Source organism: Vigna umbellata, chromosome 1 (genome assembly GCF_029865625.1).
Source record: "Vigna umbellata cultivar VRB3 chromosome 1, Vumbellata_1.0, whole genome shotgun sequence".
Classification (NCBI taxonomy): domain Eukaryota; kingdom Viridiplantae; phylum Streptophyta; class Magnoliopsida; order Fabales; family Fabaceae; genus Vigna; species Vigna umbellata.
Window position 1 is genome coordinate 25,048,377 of NC_142165.1, and position 16,126 is coordinate 25,064,502.

The 16,126-nt window shown below is 33.7% G+C and overlaps 1 protein-coding gene and 1 long non-coding RNA gene across 3 annotated transcripts; one reads left to right on the forward strand and one right to left on the reverse strand.

Moving 5' to 3' along the window:
- Positions 1-7,269: 7,269 nt before the first annotated feature.
- On the forward strand, positions 7,270-11,574 carry LOC148204984 (agamous-like MADS-box protein MADS9). The gene is made up of 7 exons (XM_088101633.1): positions 7,270-7,545; positions 7,747-7,813; positions 8,342-8,403; positions 8,513-8,612; positions 9,097-9,126; positions 9,339-9,383; positions 11,276-11,574. The coding sequence occupies exons 1-7, from the start codon at positions 7,358-7,360 to the stop codon at positions 11,408-11,410; spliced, it is 627 nt and encodes a 208-aa protein (XP_087957759.1). The 5' UTR covers positions 7,270-7,357; the 3' UTR covers positions 11,411-11,574.
- A 1,574-nt stretch (positions 11,575-13,148) lies between these two features.
- LOC148204985 (uncharacterized) lies at positions 13,149-13,799 on the reverse strand. 2 transcript variants are annotated; one of them, XR_015782872.1, is made up of 4 exons: positions 13,726-13,799; positions 13,576-13,622; positions 13,400-13,495; positions 13,149-13,311 (listed from the first exon to the last, which is right to left on the reverse strand). It is a non-coding gene; the product is annotated as an uncharacterized LOC148204985 (long non-coding RNA). The 2 variants fall into 2 exon arrangements; XR_015782869.1 differs by having other exon boundaries at positions 13,400-13,622; positions 13,726-13,792.
- Between the last annotated feature and the right edge of the window lie 2,327 nt (positions 13,800-16,126).

Here is a 16,126-nt window from a genome sequence, read left to right on the forward strand (position 1 = left end):
TTGTGGAAGATTATAGTGGAACCCTCTGTGGATAGAGGAAACTAGACGTAGCTTAGTTGGAGTGAATCAATATAAAAATATCTCTGCATTTATTGTTTACTTCTGCCTAAATGCTTCTCTTATAAACCCTGCAGTTGCATTTTAGTTATACATACAAGAAACTTTCCATACTAAACGATTGTTCTTTAACGAAGAAAGTTCTTACAAACACTACAATGTATATTCTGAATAGCACGTAAAAAGAAGTTATCGTTTATAATCACTTGAAAAGTCGAGCGTTTAACAATTACTTGATAAATCTTGTACTCGAAGAAATGTGCTATATCACAAGGGTTGGAAAAAAGTTTTTCCATTAACACTATTTCCCTCCTATAATTAAAACATGCCTATAATTACTAACCCAAACTAGAATGTAGAAAAACTAAAAAAAAAAAGAGATGTAAGTGGCTATGAATATATGGAAGATGCAATTCTAGTGTGTGGAGGAACAATCAAATGGAATGGATGGTGAGACTTAAGTATGAATACAATCACTAAAAAGAACTAAAAATTTAACAAGATATTAATTAAAACTGAAAATTCCCAAATTTAGAATCCTGGATAATAAAAATAACTACCACACTAAAATTCATCTAATTCTACTCCAAACTTGTGTGAATTGAATTATGAATATTCATGGAAGCATATGCAAGCAAGACATAGAGATTTTCTTACAAAAATAAGCAAATCTGCCTCATATATATTACGAGAATAGGTAAATTTTAAAAAAACTACAAAAAAATAACGAGAATAGGTAAATTTTAAAAAAACTACAAAAAATAACGAGAATAGGTAAATTTTAAAAAAACTACAAAAATAGGCAAATCGTACAGTTTCACATGATTTCAAGAAGTTATACACCCCTGAACGATATTTACTCTGCCACAATTTTATACTGTAATTGGGAATTACCAGCATCTAGCAATTACCATTGTTCTCTTTAGCGAAAGGAAGGGATATAGGACCAAGTTTTGGCTATTGGAGACAATAAACATCACTTTAATGCACCAAAATTTGGCCATAAAACACACAAAAACAGCAAGCATAGCACCATAATTTTTACACATACTGGACCGAAAAGAAACTCCAGCAACATCCAATAACATTAGGTTTCAAACCATGTTTCCAGAAAATAACAAAACACCAAAACTGGATTTTCTAGCATCACATTTTTCAGAGGCATGCATCCAAAAATTCACAAAAAAAAAAGAAATGCACCCAAAGAACAAAAACCATGAATTCACGTTCATAAAAAAAAAACAAAACAACAGTTTTTATTGCTTTTTTTTTTCATGCTAATGAGATAGAAATCAAGATTTCAATGGCCTAATAAAATTATATAACCCAACATAAATGCACCGCAATACACCAACTCAAATATCTAGGGCAACACTTTGATTTGCTGCACCCATTCACATTTTAAAACATAACAATTTTTTTGACCAGAAAGTTACTGCACTAAGCACCCTAACATGGATGATTTTTTAGGACAGTATATCCATTATATATGCACTAAACCATGCAACTTGAACCCTTCCTAAACCCACTTTAATGCACCCAAAAAAATAGCATACATTATAAACATCTAAGTTGCACCGAGTCAGCAGTGTGCTCCAAAACAAAATAAGTCAAAAAGGTCTTCACAACACCATAAATAGCACCAATTCACTGGACAACAACGTGTACTGGATTATATATATAAAAAAATCTGTTTCCAGCAACATGATCACTTTTTAGAACAAAATATCAATGACCTGGCAGCACCAATTAATGGGAAGCAAGAAAACAGACACCAAATAAAAAAAGCTTGACAGCAATAATCTTATATAACAGGTTATTGAATATTTGACCTTAAACATTAATTATGGTCATCCTAAAAAACGATAAACAGAATGAAAAAGGTTGTTTACTTAGAAAAGAAGTTAGAGGACTTAGGTCCCACAAGTTCCCCAAGACCAGGGTAGGCCTTCAAGCTCTACGACTACTTATAAACATACTTAGACATTGTCCACCAACAAGGTCCTCACATAGGTAGCAGGACTTGACCTATGTCCTTGTCCTTATGAGATATGAGTCTGGTGCTCACCAACTTAGACTCTACTATCTCATGACATCCCCTCACTACACTATCCTCTGAGAAAAACCATTGGGGTTTCTCCTTACGATGGAGCTTGTTTTTGTTATCAATAGTTTATTATTTCTCCTACATATCTTTTCCTTGGATTCACTACTTATGGTAACATATATATACCCACTTCTTGAATCTCAGGGTCAATTGTAATTACTGATATCTTCAAATTTTGGGGAAAAAGGTGAAGAACACAGTCAGTATCTGCGGGTGCAACAACATCAACAACATTATTTTCTTTTGTTGCCCAAGCAGTGACTTCTCATATTCATTACTAAGTTTCTTGATTTTACTATGTTGGTTTAAATCAACCAAACATGTGTCTTTGGTTTTTTTTGTTAGTACTGCCCGTAGTTAAATCCATAATTTGATCATTCTGAAATCATCATCCTCCTTCCCTCACAAAACTAACTGTCACAAACACAAACACCTTTTCTTCATCTATATTATTATTCTCTTCATATTGTGTTTCCTCCACACATTCTTTCCCATCCTGAACCAGGCCCGCATGTGCAACAACAGATTTTCACGTGCAATAGCACAATTTGCATGTGCGCCACTCTCCAAGAAGTGTGAGAGAAATTGAAAAGTTGAGCATGTGGTGCTACGGAGGCTTAAAAGTTAGACTTAAATGTATTAAAAAATAATGCATAAGCTCGGATGAAAAATAAATTCCTTTTAAGTGGTGTATTTTGATGACTAAGGTGGTGGATTTCTCCTCTCTTATCAGAATTTGCAGTTTCCGGACAAGGACGTAATAACATGACTCCTCTCTTTTTATAAAAAAGTATGAATTTTTACGAGGAAATTTGTAAAAAAGGTACGAAGGAACATTGTCTAAGAAAAACAAGATTCTTAAGTCTGACCATTGTGACTTATTTCTCTCTTGAGAGTCTATTTAGTTCTAAAAAACTTCTATGCATTGGCAATTTAGGTGGTCTTGATATCAACTTATATCACCCTTCGTTAAAGAGTTCAAAGTTTCACTAAAAGCATCATCATGCTTCTTCACACAAAAAGGGAATCGCTCGTAACTAGAGCTCCACGAGACAAAACTTTGACAAGAAACACTACAAGAAGGACCTCATACACTATATATGATAAGAAACTCAAATTCCAGGAGAATCAATGAAATGAAAGAGTTGCACGATGGTTCAACACATTCCAAAAAGCAAACCTAGTATAGAGGAAGTTCGACAAAACTCGATTAATTCAAGCCTAAGACTTTGTTCACTTGAATGGATTTGGGAGAGAGTGATGGAGGAAATTTGAGAGGATTTGAAGGTATATTTTTTTGTTATTTATTTGAGTGGATTTGGAAGTAAGTGAGAGTGGATTTGGAAGTAAAGTTTGTAAGAATTAGTGTAGGATTTGATTGATGTGACAGATTAAAAAAATTTACTTCCAAATCCACTCTTACTTACCTCCAAATCCACCTAAATAAACAACAAAAATATTTACCTTCAAATCTCCTCAATAACTCTCTCAAATCTATTCAAGTTAACAAAACCTAAGTGTCTGACCATGGATCTACTTGGAAAACACCTAAAACATTTTACCACTATCCGATTATGGACTTACTTGAAAAAAATAAGAGAGTACAAACTAAGTGTCCAAATATGTGACAATATAAGTGTCTGAATACATCTCAACCACAATGACCGCAAACCCAACTAGACAAATCCAAGACAATTGAGAAAAGAGAACACCCTATCACAACACAAGGCATAACCAAAAGCATTGAAGGATATTTTAATCGTTTCTAACAAAGTTTATCAACATCTGAGTCCTCCAACGAAGAGATGGCCTTATCATTGCCATTCAAATCAAATCCAACAATTACTTCAATAGAATGATAAACTTGCTTCCAACGTCACGCATATGTGCAAAAAATCCAAGCTTAAACTTATGAAGACTTGTAGGTGATATGAGCCCAAACCAAAAATTTGACAAAATGAAAGGAGAAATATTTCTCCACATAGGAACAACCCAAGAAGCAATTCTGAACTCAGTCAAAACACTGATTGCCAAATCACTCTGGCAACCACAAAAGCTAGAAATAGTCGAGATCAACAAAAGTAGACTACGGAAGGAGCAACTTGGTGTTGTACTCAAGTACAAGAGTAACTTGACGTTCCAATACCCGAGTTCGAGAAGAATTCATTGAGTACAAGAACAACTCGACATTCTAGTGCCCGAGTACAACAACAACTCGACATTGTAGTACTCGAGTACAAAAGTAGCTCAATGTTTTAATGACCAAGTATAAGAGCAGTTCAATGTACTAAGGTCTAAATACAATAACAACTCATTGTTCTAATGTTTGAATACAAGTATAAATTCAATGTTCTAATGATGGAGTACAAGAGAAACTTGACATTCCAAAGTCCAAGCATAAGAGAAACTTGGTGTTTGAGTACTAGAGTAACAAAACGTTCCAATGATTGAGTACAAGAGCAATTCGAGGATCTAATATCTAAGTATAGGAGTAATTTGGCATTCCAATACCTGTAGATAACAACCCAATGTTATAATACTTGGGTTCAAGAGAAAACATTCGTTAAGGTAGACCCAATATGGAGACAATCCGACAACGCTTGAGACTTTAAGTATAAAGAAAGCTTGGACCCAACTAAAATAAATCGTATTATATTAAGGACCTATTCCATAATAGAGTCTCCAAACCAAAAGAATTTAATGAGAAGCTAATCACCAAGGTCACCTCAAGAGAAACCTCAATAAAAAATGAGTGCAAGAACAAATGTCCATTAATATAATGCTTAAGACAACACAAAGATAAATGTCGGGGTGAAATTCTCAATTAATTGCTCGATCCTCCTTCATTTGCTCCCTTCAGCATCGTCGAAATGGTGCATTTTACTAAATACTGGACTCTATATTAGATTTAGGGGCAAAAACGAGAAAACACCCAAACCAAATATCTCTGATGATTAAAAGCAATGCTACCACGTGACAAGAGAGAGAAATTAGAAATGTTGAGAGTTTTAGAGAGAGAGAGAGAGCGGAGAGAAGTACTCTGCTAGGGTTCCACCTTCTTCCACTAGAGATGGTGAGAGCCACCGCACACCGAAGCAAAACAAAGAACAAGAGAGAGAGCAAATGAAGACACTCAAAGTACTGAATATCTTTTCAAAAATTTCATTAACCTTTACTGTATGTGATTACAACTTTTATATACATGAAATGAACTGGATGTAACTTAAAACTGAAAATGTTTATTGTTTATTCTAACACTCTAAACTTTGGTTTTTGCATCAGGGCATTCAGCCCTCTTTGGTTGACCAATTGGCCCCTTTTGACCAGGGGCATATATGCAAAAGGAGAGAAATTTAACTTGCATTAAACCAAGTTTTCTTTTTAACTTGCATAAACTACTTGTGTTATTTTTAAATCTAACGCAAATCATTTAATGCAAGAGATAAAAACACATCGAAATATTTTTAATTTAATTTAACAAAAACCTACTTTACTAAATTAAGGTTAAAACATGCCATCAACCAGAGAAACAGACAATGATTCAATGGATATAGTGAATTGAAGCAGTTTGTGCGTGACAAATATTCTAGGGTTCCTTCTGTGAATGTTGTCATTTCACAAATTTACGAAGCTTTCAAATCAGTGACTCCCCTCTCTAGGAATCATCCACACACAGGTGCTTGTTCAAACCATGACAAAGACCCTTTCTTCCTCTTCCTGTTTCAACCATGACCTTGACTTAGACCAAATTGTGCACTTCCCTTTATGTTTCAAACACTTCCATTTCCCTTTTAAGACCTTACTTCAAATATATGTGCTTCGTTTTGTCATGGAAATTCGGGATTAATTAACCTTCTTTTGATTTGATGGTCCATCCCTGATTATTATACTTTTGTTTGTTTGTGTCCCCTACAACCATTTTATGTAGCTCGCCCTTCAAATAGCAATGTAAGTGCCTACCAAAGAAGCAAGTTTGCTTCTCGTGTGAATACTTTCAAAGACAAAATTTTGAAAAATAATTTTGAAGGAATAAAGAATTTATATCGGAAATCATCACAAAGGGACATTGGGAACCATTTGTAAGAAAATGTTTTTTATTTTCTAATAATCTTTTAATAGTTTAATTGTTTTAATAAATTTCGTGAGTTTTAAATTAAATTTTTGAGTGTTATTATATTTTAAAAGAATTGTATGCATTAAATGCTTCATTAAATGTGGCCTAAATTAAACTAACAAAACATGTTTTATATTTTTAATTTTTATGGATACTAACACGAATATTTATATTAAAATTTACAGGATAATATCTCCACCATATCATATTACTAGTAGTAATCATATCATCACTTAAAAATATATGTTTTCATTTCACTTCTTTATAATAAAAGTCATTTTCTTTAATACTCTATCACTTATAAAATTCACATTTTCTGTTCAATTTTGTATTGAATTTTAACTAATGTTAATATATTAAAAAAATTAATATATATTTTAAAAGTTTAACACAGATAACATAAAAAAAAACTTTGGAATCCAAATTCCACTTCATACATTAAGTTTAACTCTGTTTCACCATTCAAATAAACTATTTTCTCAACTTTTTAAAAATATTATTGATAATTATAAATAGTAATTCTAATCTCTACTTTTTAAAACCAAATTTTTCACTTTTTTTTCCTTTCAAAATCCCTATTCTATCAAGGAAAAGCTTGGCTACCAAATTGTAGCTTGGAAATGTATAACACAAACTTCAATACAAATTAATTACGTGTCGTTCAAAGCCAGCACCAAACCCAATTTCAGAAGTCACAGAAGCACACCCTACCCTTTCCTACCCCATGATTCTTAACCCTAGAGATAATAAAGCATTTAAATAACTAAATGAAAATTTCCAAAAAAGAAAAAATAGCCACAAAGCATAGCAATTAAATGACCATGAGAGTGTGCAAGGAGACCAATGGTTAAGAAAGTGCGACAACTAACAAAGCCAAATCAAACATCATGTAAAAGTTACTTGGGTTGGCTTTGTCACTTTTCCACTGTGCCCCTAAGAAAGTTCCTTATCCTCAAACCAGTTATGTCATGTTGTTACCTCTTCTCTTACTTTTATCTTTGCAACCCTCTCATCTTTTCCATTTCACAAGCAAGAAAAACCAGAGAACATAGTAGAGAGAAGAGAAAAAAGTGGGAGATATGGGGAGGGGAAAGATTGAGATCAAGAGGATCGAGAACTCGAGCAACAGACAAGTTACCTACTCCAAGAGAAAGAATGGGATCCTAAAGAAGGCCAAGGAAATCACTGTTCTATGTGATGCACAAGTTTCCCTTATCATCTTTGCTGCATCTGGGAAGATGCATGACTACATCAGCCCTTCCACCACGTAAGGATCTTAACGTTTGTGTACAGTTTCTTTTCTTCTTCTTCTTGTGTTTCTCATGTCAAGTTTGTTCTTTGTTTTTTATTTCTGTTCTTGATTCTTAAAGGGTAGTTTTATGAAGCCCAAGTGCATGAAAATGGTACTATTTGATTGATCTGCAAATTAAAGGTCTTAACTTTTTGGTTTTTGTTTTGGTTGAGGAAGTTTGATTGACATATTGGAGAGGTACCACAAGACCTCAGGGAAGAGGCTTTGGGACGCCAAGCATGAGGTTGGTTAATATATGGCTCCTATTTTGTGTTTGCTTTCGATTTGTCCAAAGGAAAATATGACCTACTTTTGCTAAAAATATGCTATGAAACATGAACTATGAATTCTCTGAGTAGATCTAAATTTGGGTTGTACCTTCTACCTATTATATTGTTTTTTATTATTATCAAAAAAGAGAAGCAGGAACTACAAGAAATGTAACATCTATGAACAGATCTGGCAGTAAAACGTTACTCACTTGCTTACTTTTTTCCTTGCAAAAAAATGAAACAACAACTGAACATATATATGTGTAGGAATAAAGACTTTATATGCAAATTAACGTCTTTCACACTTGATGGATCTCTCTATTGTCTGACATTACAACCACCATAGAGAGTCAGATCTACTCCAAATAGCCCTTTCTTTTGAGAATTTCTGGCTTTTTGCAACATCGTACTCTCCCTTCTCTTTTCTATGTTTATTTTTCTTGAAGAAAAGACAACTAGTGTGTTTTAGGGTTTGTGACTACTAATGTTGTTGAACTCAGAACCTAAACGGCGAAATTGAGAGACTCAAGAAAGAGAATGACAGCATGCAAATTGAGCTCAGGTATATTATTATAACATAACATAAATTGCATATTTTAAAACCATTTAACGTTCTTATTTCTCTCTCTCTCTCTCTCTCTCTTCATCTTTCACCAACTATTTCATTACAGGCACTTGAAGGGGGAAGATATAAACTCTCTGAACTACAAGGAACTCATGGCCTTAGAAGATGCCTTAGAAACTGGTCTCGTCAGTGTTCGTGAGAAACAGGCAAATGAATCTTCAAAAAGCTAAATTTTTAAGTTTTCTGCATCTTCTATTCCATGTCATTTAGAAGGTTTAAAAATGTATATAATCAAAACATGTAGAATTTGTTGAACTAAACTTCTCCCTAAATACTTGCATGAAAATGAAAAGAAAAAATAAATAAAACAAACTCTTCAATAAAACAAAAACTAATTCATGAGTGAAATTTTTTATTTTGGATTAGTATGAATTATTTTCTACAAAAATATTATGTGCAAAACAGTTTTATTGAATAACTTCTTTTGTTTTTCTTTTTATTCTCTTTTCTTATATATGTTTATAAAGAAATTTATTTAAATATACCATAATATATAGCTTCTATTGTTAAGCAATGTATTTAGTGTCCATGGTAGCTAATTCAGTTTATTTTGTTCATTGAAAAATCAAATGGAATCCAAAATCAAAAGATATACATTATCTGACAGATGAACTTGTTTTTTCTCTGCAGATGGATGTGTACAGGATGTTCAGGAGAAATGTATGTTTAATTGAAATCTTTGATTTATGCTATTGAAATATATATATATATATATATATATATATATATATATATATATATATATATATATATATATATATATATATATATATATATATATATATATATATATATATATATACATGTGTGTGTGTGTGCATATACTCAATGCAAAACGAACTTTATCATTTTTTCTTCTCATTGTTGTTCAGGACAAGATCTTGGAGGAGGAGAACAGGGAACTTAATTTTCTCTGGGTACGTAATACATTACACAAACCCACTGTTTTAATGCATGGTTACTTCCAAATCTCATACCATGAAAAGTTCCTAATTTCATTTTCTTTCCATTCTAAAACTATACTACTTAGAACTTTTGGCATTTTGAGAATTCAAGGTTTGACAAGCCTTTTTTGTAGTCACATCTGATAATACAAAATTAACTGTAAAATTATCTCATCAACTCGTTGAATAAATTAAGGGAGGATTTAATAATGTTTGTTTAGGCAAGGCACACATTATAGAGTTGTTCTAAAGTGAGGTTATGGTTAAGAAACTTTAATAATGAGAAATTGAATGAAAAGGAAGTTCATGTGTCACCACATTTATGGCCGTAATCTGGTTTTAATGTGTCCAAAAACTTTTATGTTGTGACCCCAATGAGTTATAGATTACAATTTTTTTAGAGACTTATAGATTACCATTAAAACCACGATTTATATGTGATAACCATTGTATTACCATATAGGGAGTTTACTTAAATAGAAAAAATAAACTGATACATTCTGCTTCTGTTGTTATTTTGTCCAATATCCCCACCTCAAAAACAGTATATAAGTGAATAAAAGAAGATAAAACCTTTAATGTGGTTTTCTTCAATGTCATGTATTAGATTCGACTAGTGTTCTATTATAGCCTTACAAAAGGACTGTCTAAATATTGATCAAAATCTATGGAAACAGTTGTACAAAATAAAAAGATAACTTTTATTTTGAAAAATATCATAACTAATAAAACTATATATCATATCAAAACAGTGAAAATTTTGCTCATGCATGGAAAACTTCAAGATTACCAAAAGTATTAGTACAAGAATTACCTTCCCAAAAATGAGAGTAAAACACAATGTAAAGACATTTCTTTCATCTAAATCTTAAATTCCATGAAACCAAATTATCATTTTGAAAATTTTGAATAAGATAGGAGGCACACTTAATTGACAAACTTTATCACCCCTTAATATTAACAGCAATTAGATTAAAAACTTTATTGCATAAAAAATGGAATACATAATTATTCACCACATAGTGGATGCCTACTTGTATATGTAATATTTCTTCAAATGGGTCAATGGAAAATAAATTGTTTAAAGATTACGACTTACCGATCTTGAAGCGTAATACCATAGTTCTAAAGTTAGAACTTCATTTGTAAACTCGTGTAGTTTATTTGCTACTCCATTAACTAAATTTTATTACCCAATTTAAACGTTACCAATATTAAATTTTAGATAATATTTATATTACCATGGTCTAATATATTAGGTTTATAAACCGTGCTCTATCTCCAGCAATTTTTAAATGTTTCCATATAGAAATACACAAGCAGCATTTGCATATTGCAATTTTTGACATGGTATTGTTTTTTCTTCATTTAGTAAAACTGTTGTCAACTTCATGTTTAAGGAATAGTTTCATAATCGTGGAAATTGAAAATATTATAAGAGTGTTTTGTTGTCATTTTGAACATAAAAACCATATATCAATCCTTTTAATAATTTTTAATATTTTGAAAATTATTCTTTTAATTATAAATTTATATAAAAGATCAAGACACCATTTGTAACCTAAAATATTAAGACAACAAATCTATGAATTTATTTTTTTTATGATAGTAAAACTTGGTCCATCTTACTTCTCTTGAATTCTTAACAATAACTTTAAATATCCTGCATAATATACGTAAATGAAGTAAAATAAATAAGAAAAAGAATCACCCATTCATGGCATATTTTTATTGCATAACAGTCCAATTTATGTTTTGTTTTTCTCTTATGAAAAAGGTTAAAATTTGTGCTAAAATAACATTGTAAGATAGTTTAACCCTGTGAATGGCCATTTAATTGATGGTGTATTGTGTTATTTGAACAGCAACAACGTTTGGCAGTGGAAGGAGCAAGAGAAGTGGAGAACGGGTTTGATCAGAGTGTGAGGGATTACAATTCCCATATGCCATTTGCCTTTCGTGTGCAGCCAATGCAGCCAAATCTTCAAGAAAGGATCTGATATAATACTCTGTCAAATCAAAACTCCATCTTGCTGTTTTCATCACAATCTTATGTGCATGTCACAACTTTTTAAGTATGTTTTGCTATCTGTTTGTTGCTAATAAACAACTCAATTTCACTTCGTCATTCAAGTCACTCTTATGCGTCTCCGACTTTGTCTCCTGTTTTGTGTGTTTGTCTCACTATTATATATACTTTCGCCTCCTCATTTTTCTCATCTCGTGCTTTTATTTGTATGTGTATATATATGAAACAAGTTTAAAACATTTTATGTTTTTTATCTCCTCAATTATGTTAAAAATCAAGAATCCAAGTAAACTTCAAAATGGTGTTTCTTAGAGTGACGTCTTTTATAAAGAAAAATAATTTTTTTATTGTATTTAAATATAATATTGTATATTTAAAATTAATTAGTGATTGAAAAAAAAATGTGTGTATATGTCTCTATTGAAAGTGTTTCGAGGTTTGTATTTTTGTAAAGAAAGTATATTGGGTCGACTTTTTAAAATAATCGGAATCCATGTAATTAGACGGATAATATAACCAAATAAATAATTATTTAAGAGAAAAGTCAAAGTTGATTAATTTATTTAAACATGAATTTTCTGCCCTACAAAGGAGATAAATGACTAGTAAATGAAATAAAGAATGAATTTTCTCTATTTGCATATATACGATTTCAAGAGACAATAGTTTCGTCTTTGAAGGCTTGTATCACTAAAAGGAAGTCGCAATATTGCATTTAATCCGAAAGATGAGGGGAGAGATCCATTTAAATTTAATAATGTTAAAATAATGATAATGGAAGAAATTTAATCCATTTCTGGAGTGTTTGCATAAGGTGTAAGAACAAAAGTTGGAGTGGGCAATGTAACAGAACTCAAAGCACCAACATAGGCATGATAAGCAATGCATTACTTCTTTCAAGGCAAGTGGGACAAGCTATGATGATATTCTCTTGTTGCTTGTAATAGTTACATAATTTTTATGGACAATCCTCCGCAAGATGACCAAATCCTTTGCAATTGTAGCATTGGACAAAACACATATCGGTAGTCTTATTCTTTCCTTGGGCGACATAGGCCACAACACCAGGAATAATAGAATTGATATGTTGTTCCATCACTGCATCTGTTGTGATTTCTTATTCCTCTCGAAGAAGCTCACTCATCCAAATGAGGCCACTAGTGCAGAAAGGGGTTTTAACGTCCGATATTTTGGCCTTTTGACGTCCGCCGTACGCCCGACGTTTATGTGGGTGACGTTGCTCAGACGTCCGTTGTGGCAGGACGGACGTCTCGGTAAACGTCCGTTGTGTCAGCACGGACGTCTACCTGAACGTCCGTTGTGTCAGCACGGATGTCTACGTGAACGTCCGTTGTGTCATGACGGACGTCGACATGAACGTCCGTTGTGTCAGGAGGGACGTTTACACGAACGTCCGTTGTGTCTGGACGGACGTCTATATATACGTCCGCCTCCTCCCCCCGGACGTCTACCTTGCTGAAATGCTTTAGGTAGGAGCTGGGGGGTGGACGTCCGTGTGTGCACTGACAGACGTCTGTAGACGTCCGACTGTGCACTAACAGACGTCTACTGGGCGTTTTTTTTTTAAAAATTAGTTTATTTTTTCAATAAAACCACACCTGAAAAGCAGAAAAATGTCCCAGAACAATTTTGCAATAATATAAAAATGCGGTTTATATAAACAAAGTTCTACTTAATGTGGAGTTCAATCCACTACCAAACTATCAACATAAAACTTAAACTAAAAAACTAAACAATGTTCAACAAGAAATATAACTATTCCTAACTCCATCTTTGCAGAAGATAAGCGGTCCACTCCTGCCTTATCTGTTTAATTGTGTCTTCTGTAATAGGCGATGTAGTCTTGAAGCGCTGCAAAATTCAACAAAGATTCATTATTGTTTCATATATAGTTGTAGATGAATATGATTTGTAATGTATTGAAGGTATACATCATTACCTCATTCCAGTCATCTGTAATGACTGCTCGAATGATGGTCTTAATCCAACACATCACATAGAAGCCACATTCCCATGAATCTACCTGGTGGTTACACTAAAATAACAAACTAAATAGTTAAGAATTTAGATCATTCAATAACATAAATGAAAAGGAAACGTTAAATGACTTACAACCTTTGGATACAAAACTTGAACCAGTTGACCACGAGATTTACCAATAACTCTGTACAGATTGAAAACACAAAGTATAATTAATATGACTATTTTATCATAAAAGTTGAAGGTGAACATCAAATTCAAAGTCATTTTTGGAGAAACACTTACCCTTGAAGCATGGTTCTCAACTCAGTTTTCATCCTCCTGTGCAACGAACAAAAAAATATAATTTTACATTGTTTGGGAATGATTACCATCAGCTGCCAGTGCGACCTATCACGAAGGACAAATAGTTATTCAACTAATTAACGAAACTATAATAATAAACTGACCACATATAACAACACCTACCCGTCAATGTATGGCACAAGGTATACGTCTCTTTTTGACTCATCCATCCATGTTTGCAAATAATCTTGTCTGTTTTGAAGTGTGTTACCAGACGGTTGAATGGTCTGAGGTTCAACAAATCCGTACACGGAAGACCGACCTTGGTCTACAACGATTGTGTCCATGTACCTAAAACAACAAAGTTAAGTTGTTAGAAACTATATAACAATGTAAATAAAAGTAATATGAAAGACCAAATTGAGTAACTTACATGCACCACAGCTGAATGATGGAAATATTCAACATCCTGTCTCCCCCAATCACCTCCAATGCATCAGAAAATGTGATATAAACTGGCACATGTGGGGGAAGACCAAATACCCTCAAATCCCAGTAGAGTTCTAATGATGCTTTCTTTAATCTGGGTAATTTTGTCACTAACTTTGATAGAGGATCATCCTCCGCTTCAGCCATCTCATCATCTTCATGTATGACTGTATCATGAATTGGCTGCTTCTGAGGACGTGTGAACTGAAGATAAGAATTTACGTCAAAGCTTTGTCAACAATTATATGAAGAATAAACATAGAAATACTATTTTAAAAGACATTATACCTGTGGAGTAGCGATGTGGGACATGATCAATGCTCTAGGCCATGCAATAAATGATCCTATGGCCTCCCCCACAAAGTTAATTTCTGGAGTGGGTACAGGCACCTGAGCCTGGGGATCCCGAACCTCGTCAATGGTCACACGCACGTGCTGGGGTAATATGGCAACACCATGAATGGTCTCCCCTCCCTCAAGCACTCGTCCGACAGCCACAATGCGTGGGGGATCCCCATCAACCAACAGCTCATATTGACCGCTATACTGAGTGGGGTCTACAGTAGAGCATGATCCTTTAGTGCTGACACGAGGTGGTGTGGGAGTTTCATCGACCCCCATGTCGCCTTGCGTCATGGAATGCAGCTTTTCTTCAAGCGCTCTTTGTATTTGTTTTTGTTCTTGTAGCTGCTCCATGAATCGTTGCTCCATTGATCTCATGCTTTGGTTGAGTCTTTCCTCCCATTGAAGATCCATCTGCCTCAGTGTCTCCTGACTCATTGATTGGGGGGTTTTCTGTGTAGGGCCAAAATAGTCACGAAGACCAATCGCCCCAGGAACTCCACGTACACGTCCTGGGTGCTCGGGCCTTCCAATGGCCGTTGTCAGAATGTCGTCCCTACCTTGGCCAGCAAATGTGCCCTGAGTCTGCTGCTCAACCAACTCATCCTGCACATAAAAAAACCAAGTTACTTAGAAGACATGCCGTGATAGATACACAATCAAATAACTGCTTATAATTTGAACTTACAATTCTCTGTGAGATCAAGGCAGCTGAGGAAGATGTCATCTTCACCGACATCACGTATCATGTCCTCTAAATGGTCACTCATCCATTCTTCCACATAATCCGTTCCTCGTGACGTGGTTTGCTGCTCCAGTAGTTCTCCATGCCAAGTCCAAACGGTATAAGTCCTCATTATGCCGTACATGAATAGATGGTCACGCACATTGCCTAAGTCTTGCCGTATTTGATTAAGACAACGCACACAAGGACAAAAATATTTCCCGTTGACGGACTTAGCATTTTGTTCAACGTATTGCAAGAACTTCGAAACACCCTTCTCATACTCTTCACTGATGCGACGTTCCTTCATCCAGCTTCGATCCATACTATGTTCGTAAAATCATTAGTTCAAGTGTTTTAACTCTCACAAGGTTAGGCCCTACCCATTCAAAAAAACTAATTTTCATAATTATATCAGCCACGTGCATTGAAGTCTACATCATAAAATTGATAAGATTTCGGCAGCATTTCGCATTGGTCTCCGAAATACACGAAATGAGAGTAGTCAACGATGACCACAATCAAATATGCATCCGGAGAACAACACAAGTACTGAACCGAAATTTTATCAATCTTATCCTTAAACTCCAAATGACATGGAATTGCAAATTATGGAAATTAATTTTCTCAAACTGTCCAATCGGACAATTCAAAATTTAACACAAACGATTAAAAGATTAATCGTTTGTCTTAAATTTCAAACGGGAACTAAGTGTCACTCAATGATTTGATACTTATATAATACACAACTAATACAGATATATTCAAAAGCCAATTACGCAGTCACATTTTACAGTAAAAAACGTGCATTCACAAAACTCAATTACATGCATACAAAAAAATTTC

What these genes read in the sequence shown, in the direction of transcription:
- LOC148204984 (XM_088101633.1), top strand. Translation starts at nt 7,358, where the DNA reads ATGGGGAGGGGAAAGATTGAGATCAAGAGGATCGAGAACTCGAGCAAC. An exon ending in TACATCAGCCCTTCCACCAC is followed by an intron (nt 7,546 to 7,746) that starts GTAAGGATCTTA and finishes TGGTTGAGGAAG; the next exon opens with TTTGATTGACATATTGGAGA. An exon ending in ACAGGATGTTCAGGAGAAAT is followed by an intron (nt 9,127 to 9,338) that starts GTATGTTTAATT and finishes ATTGTTGTTCAG; the next exon opens with GACAAGATCTTGGAGGAGGA.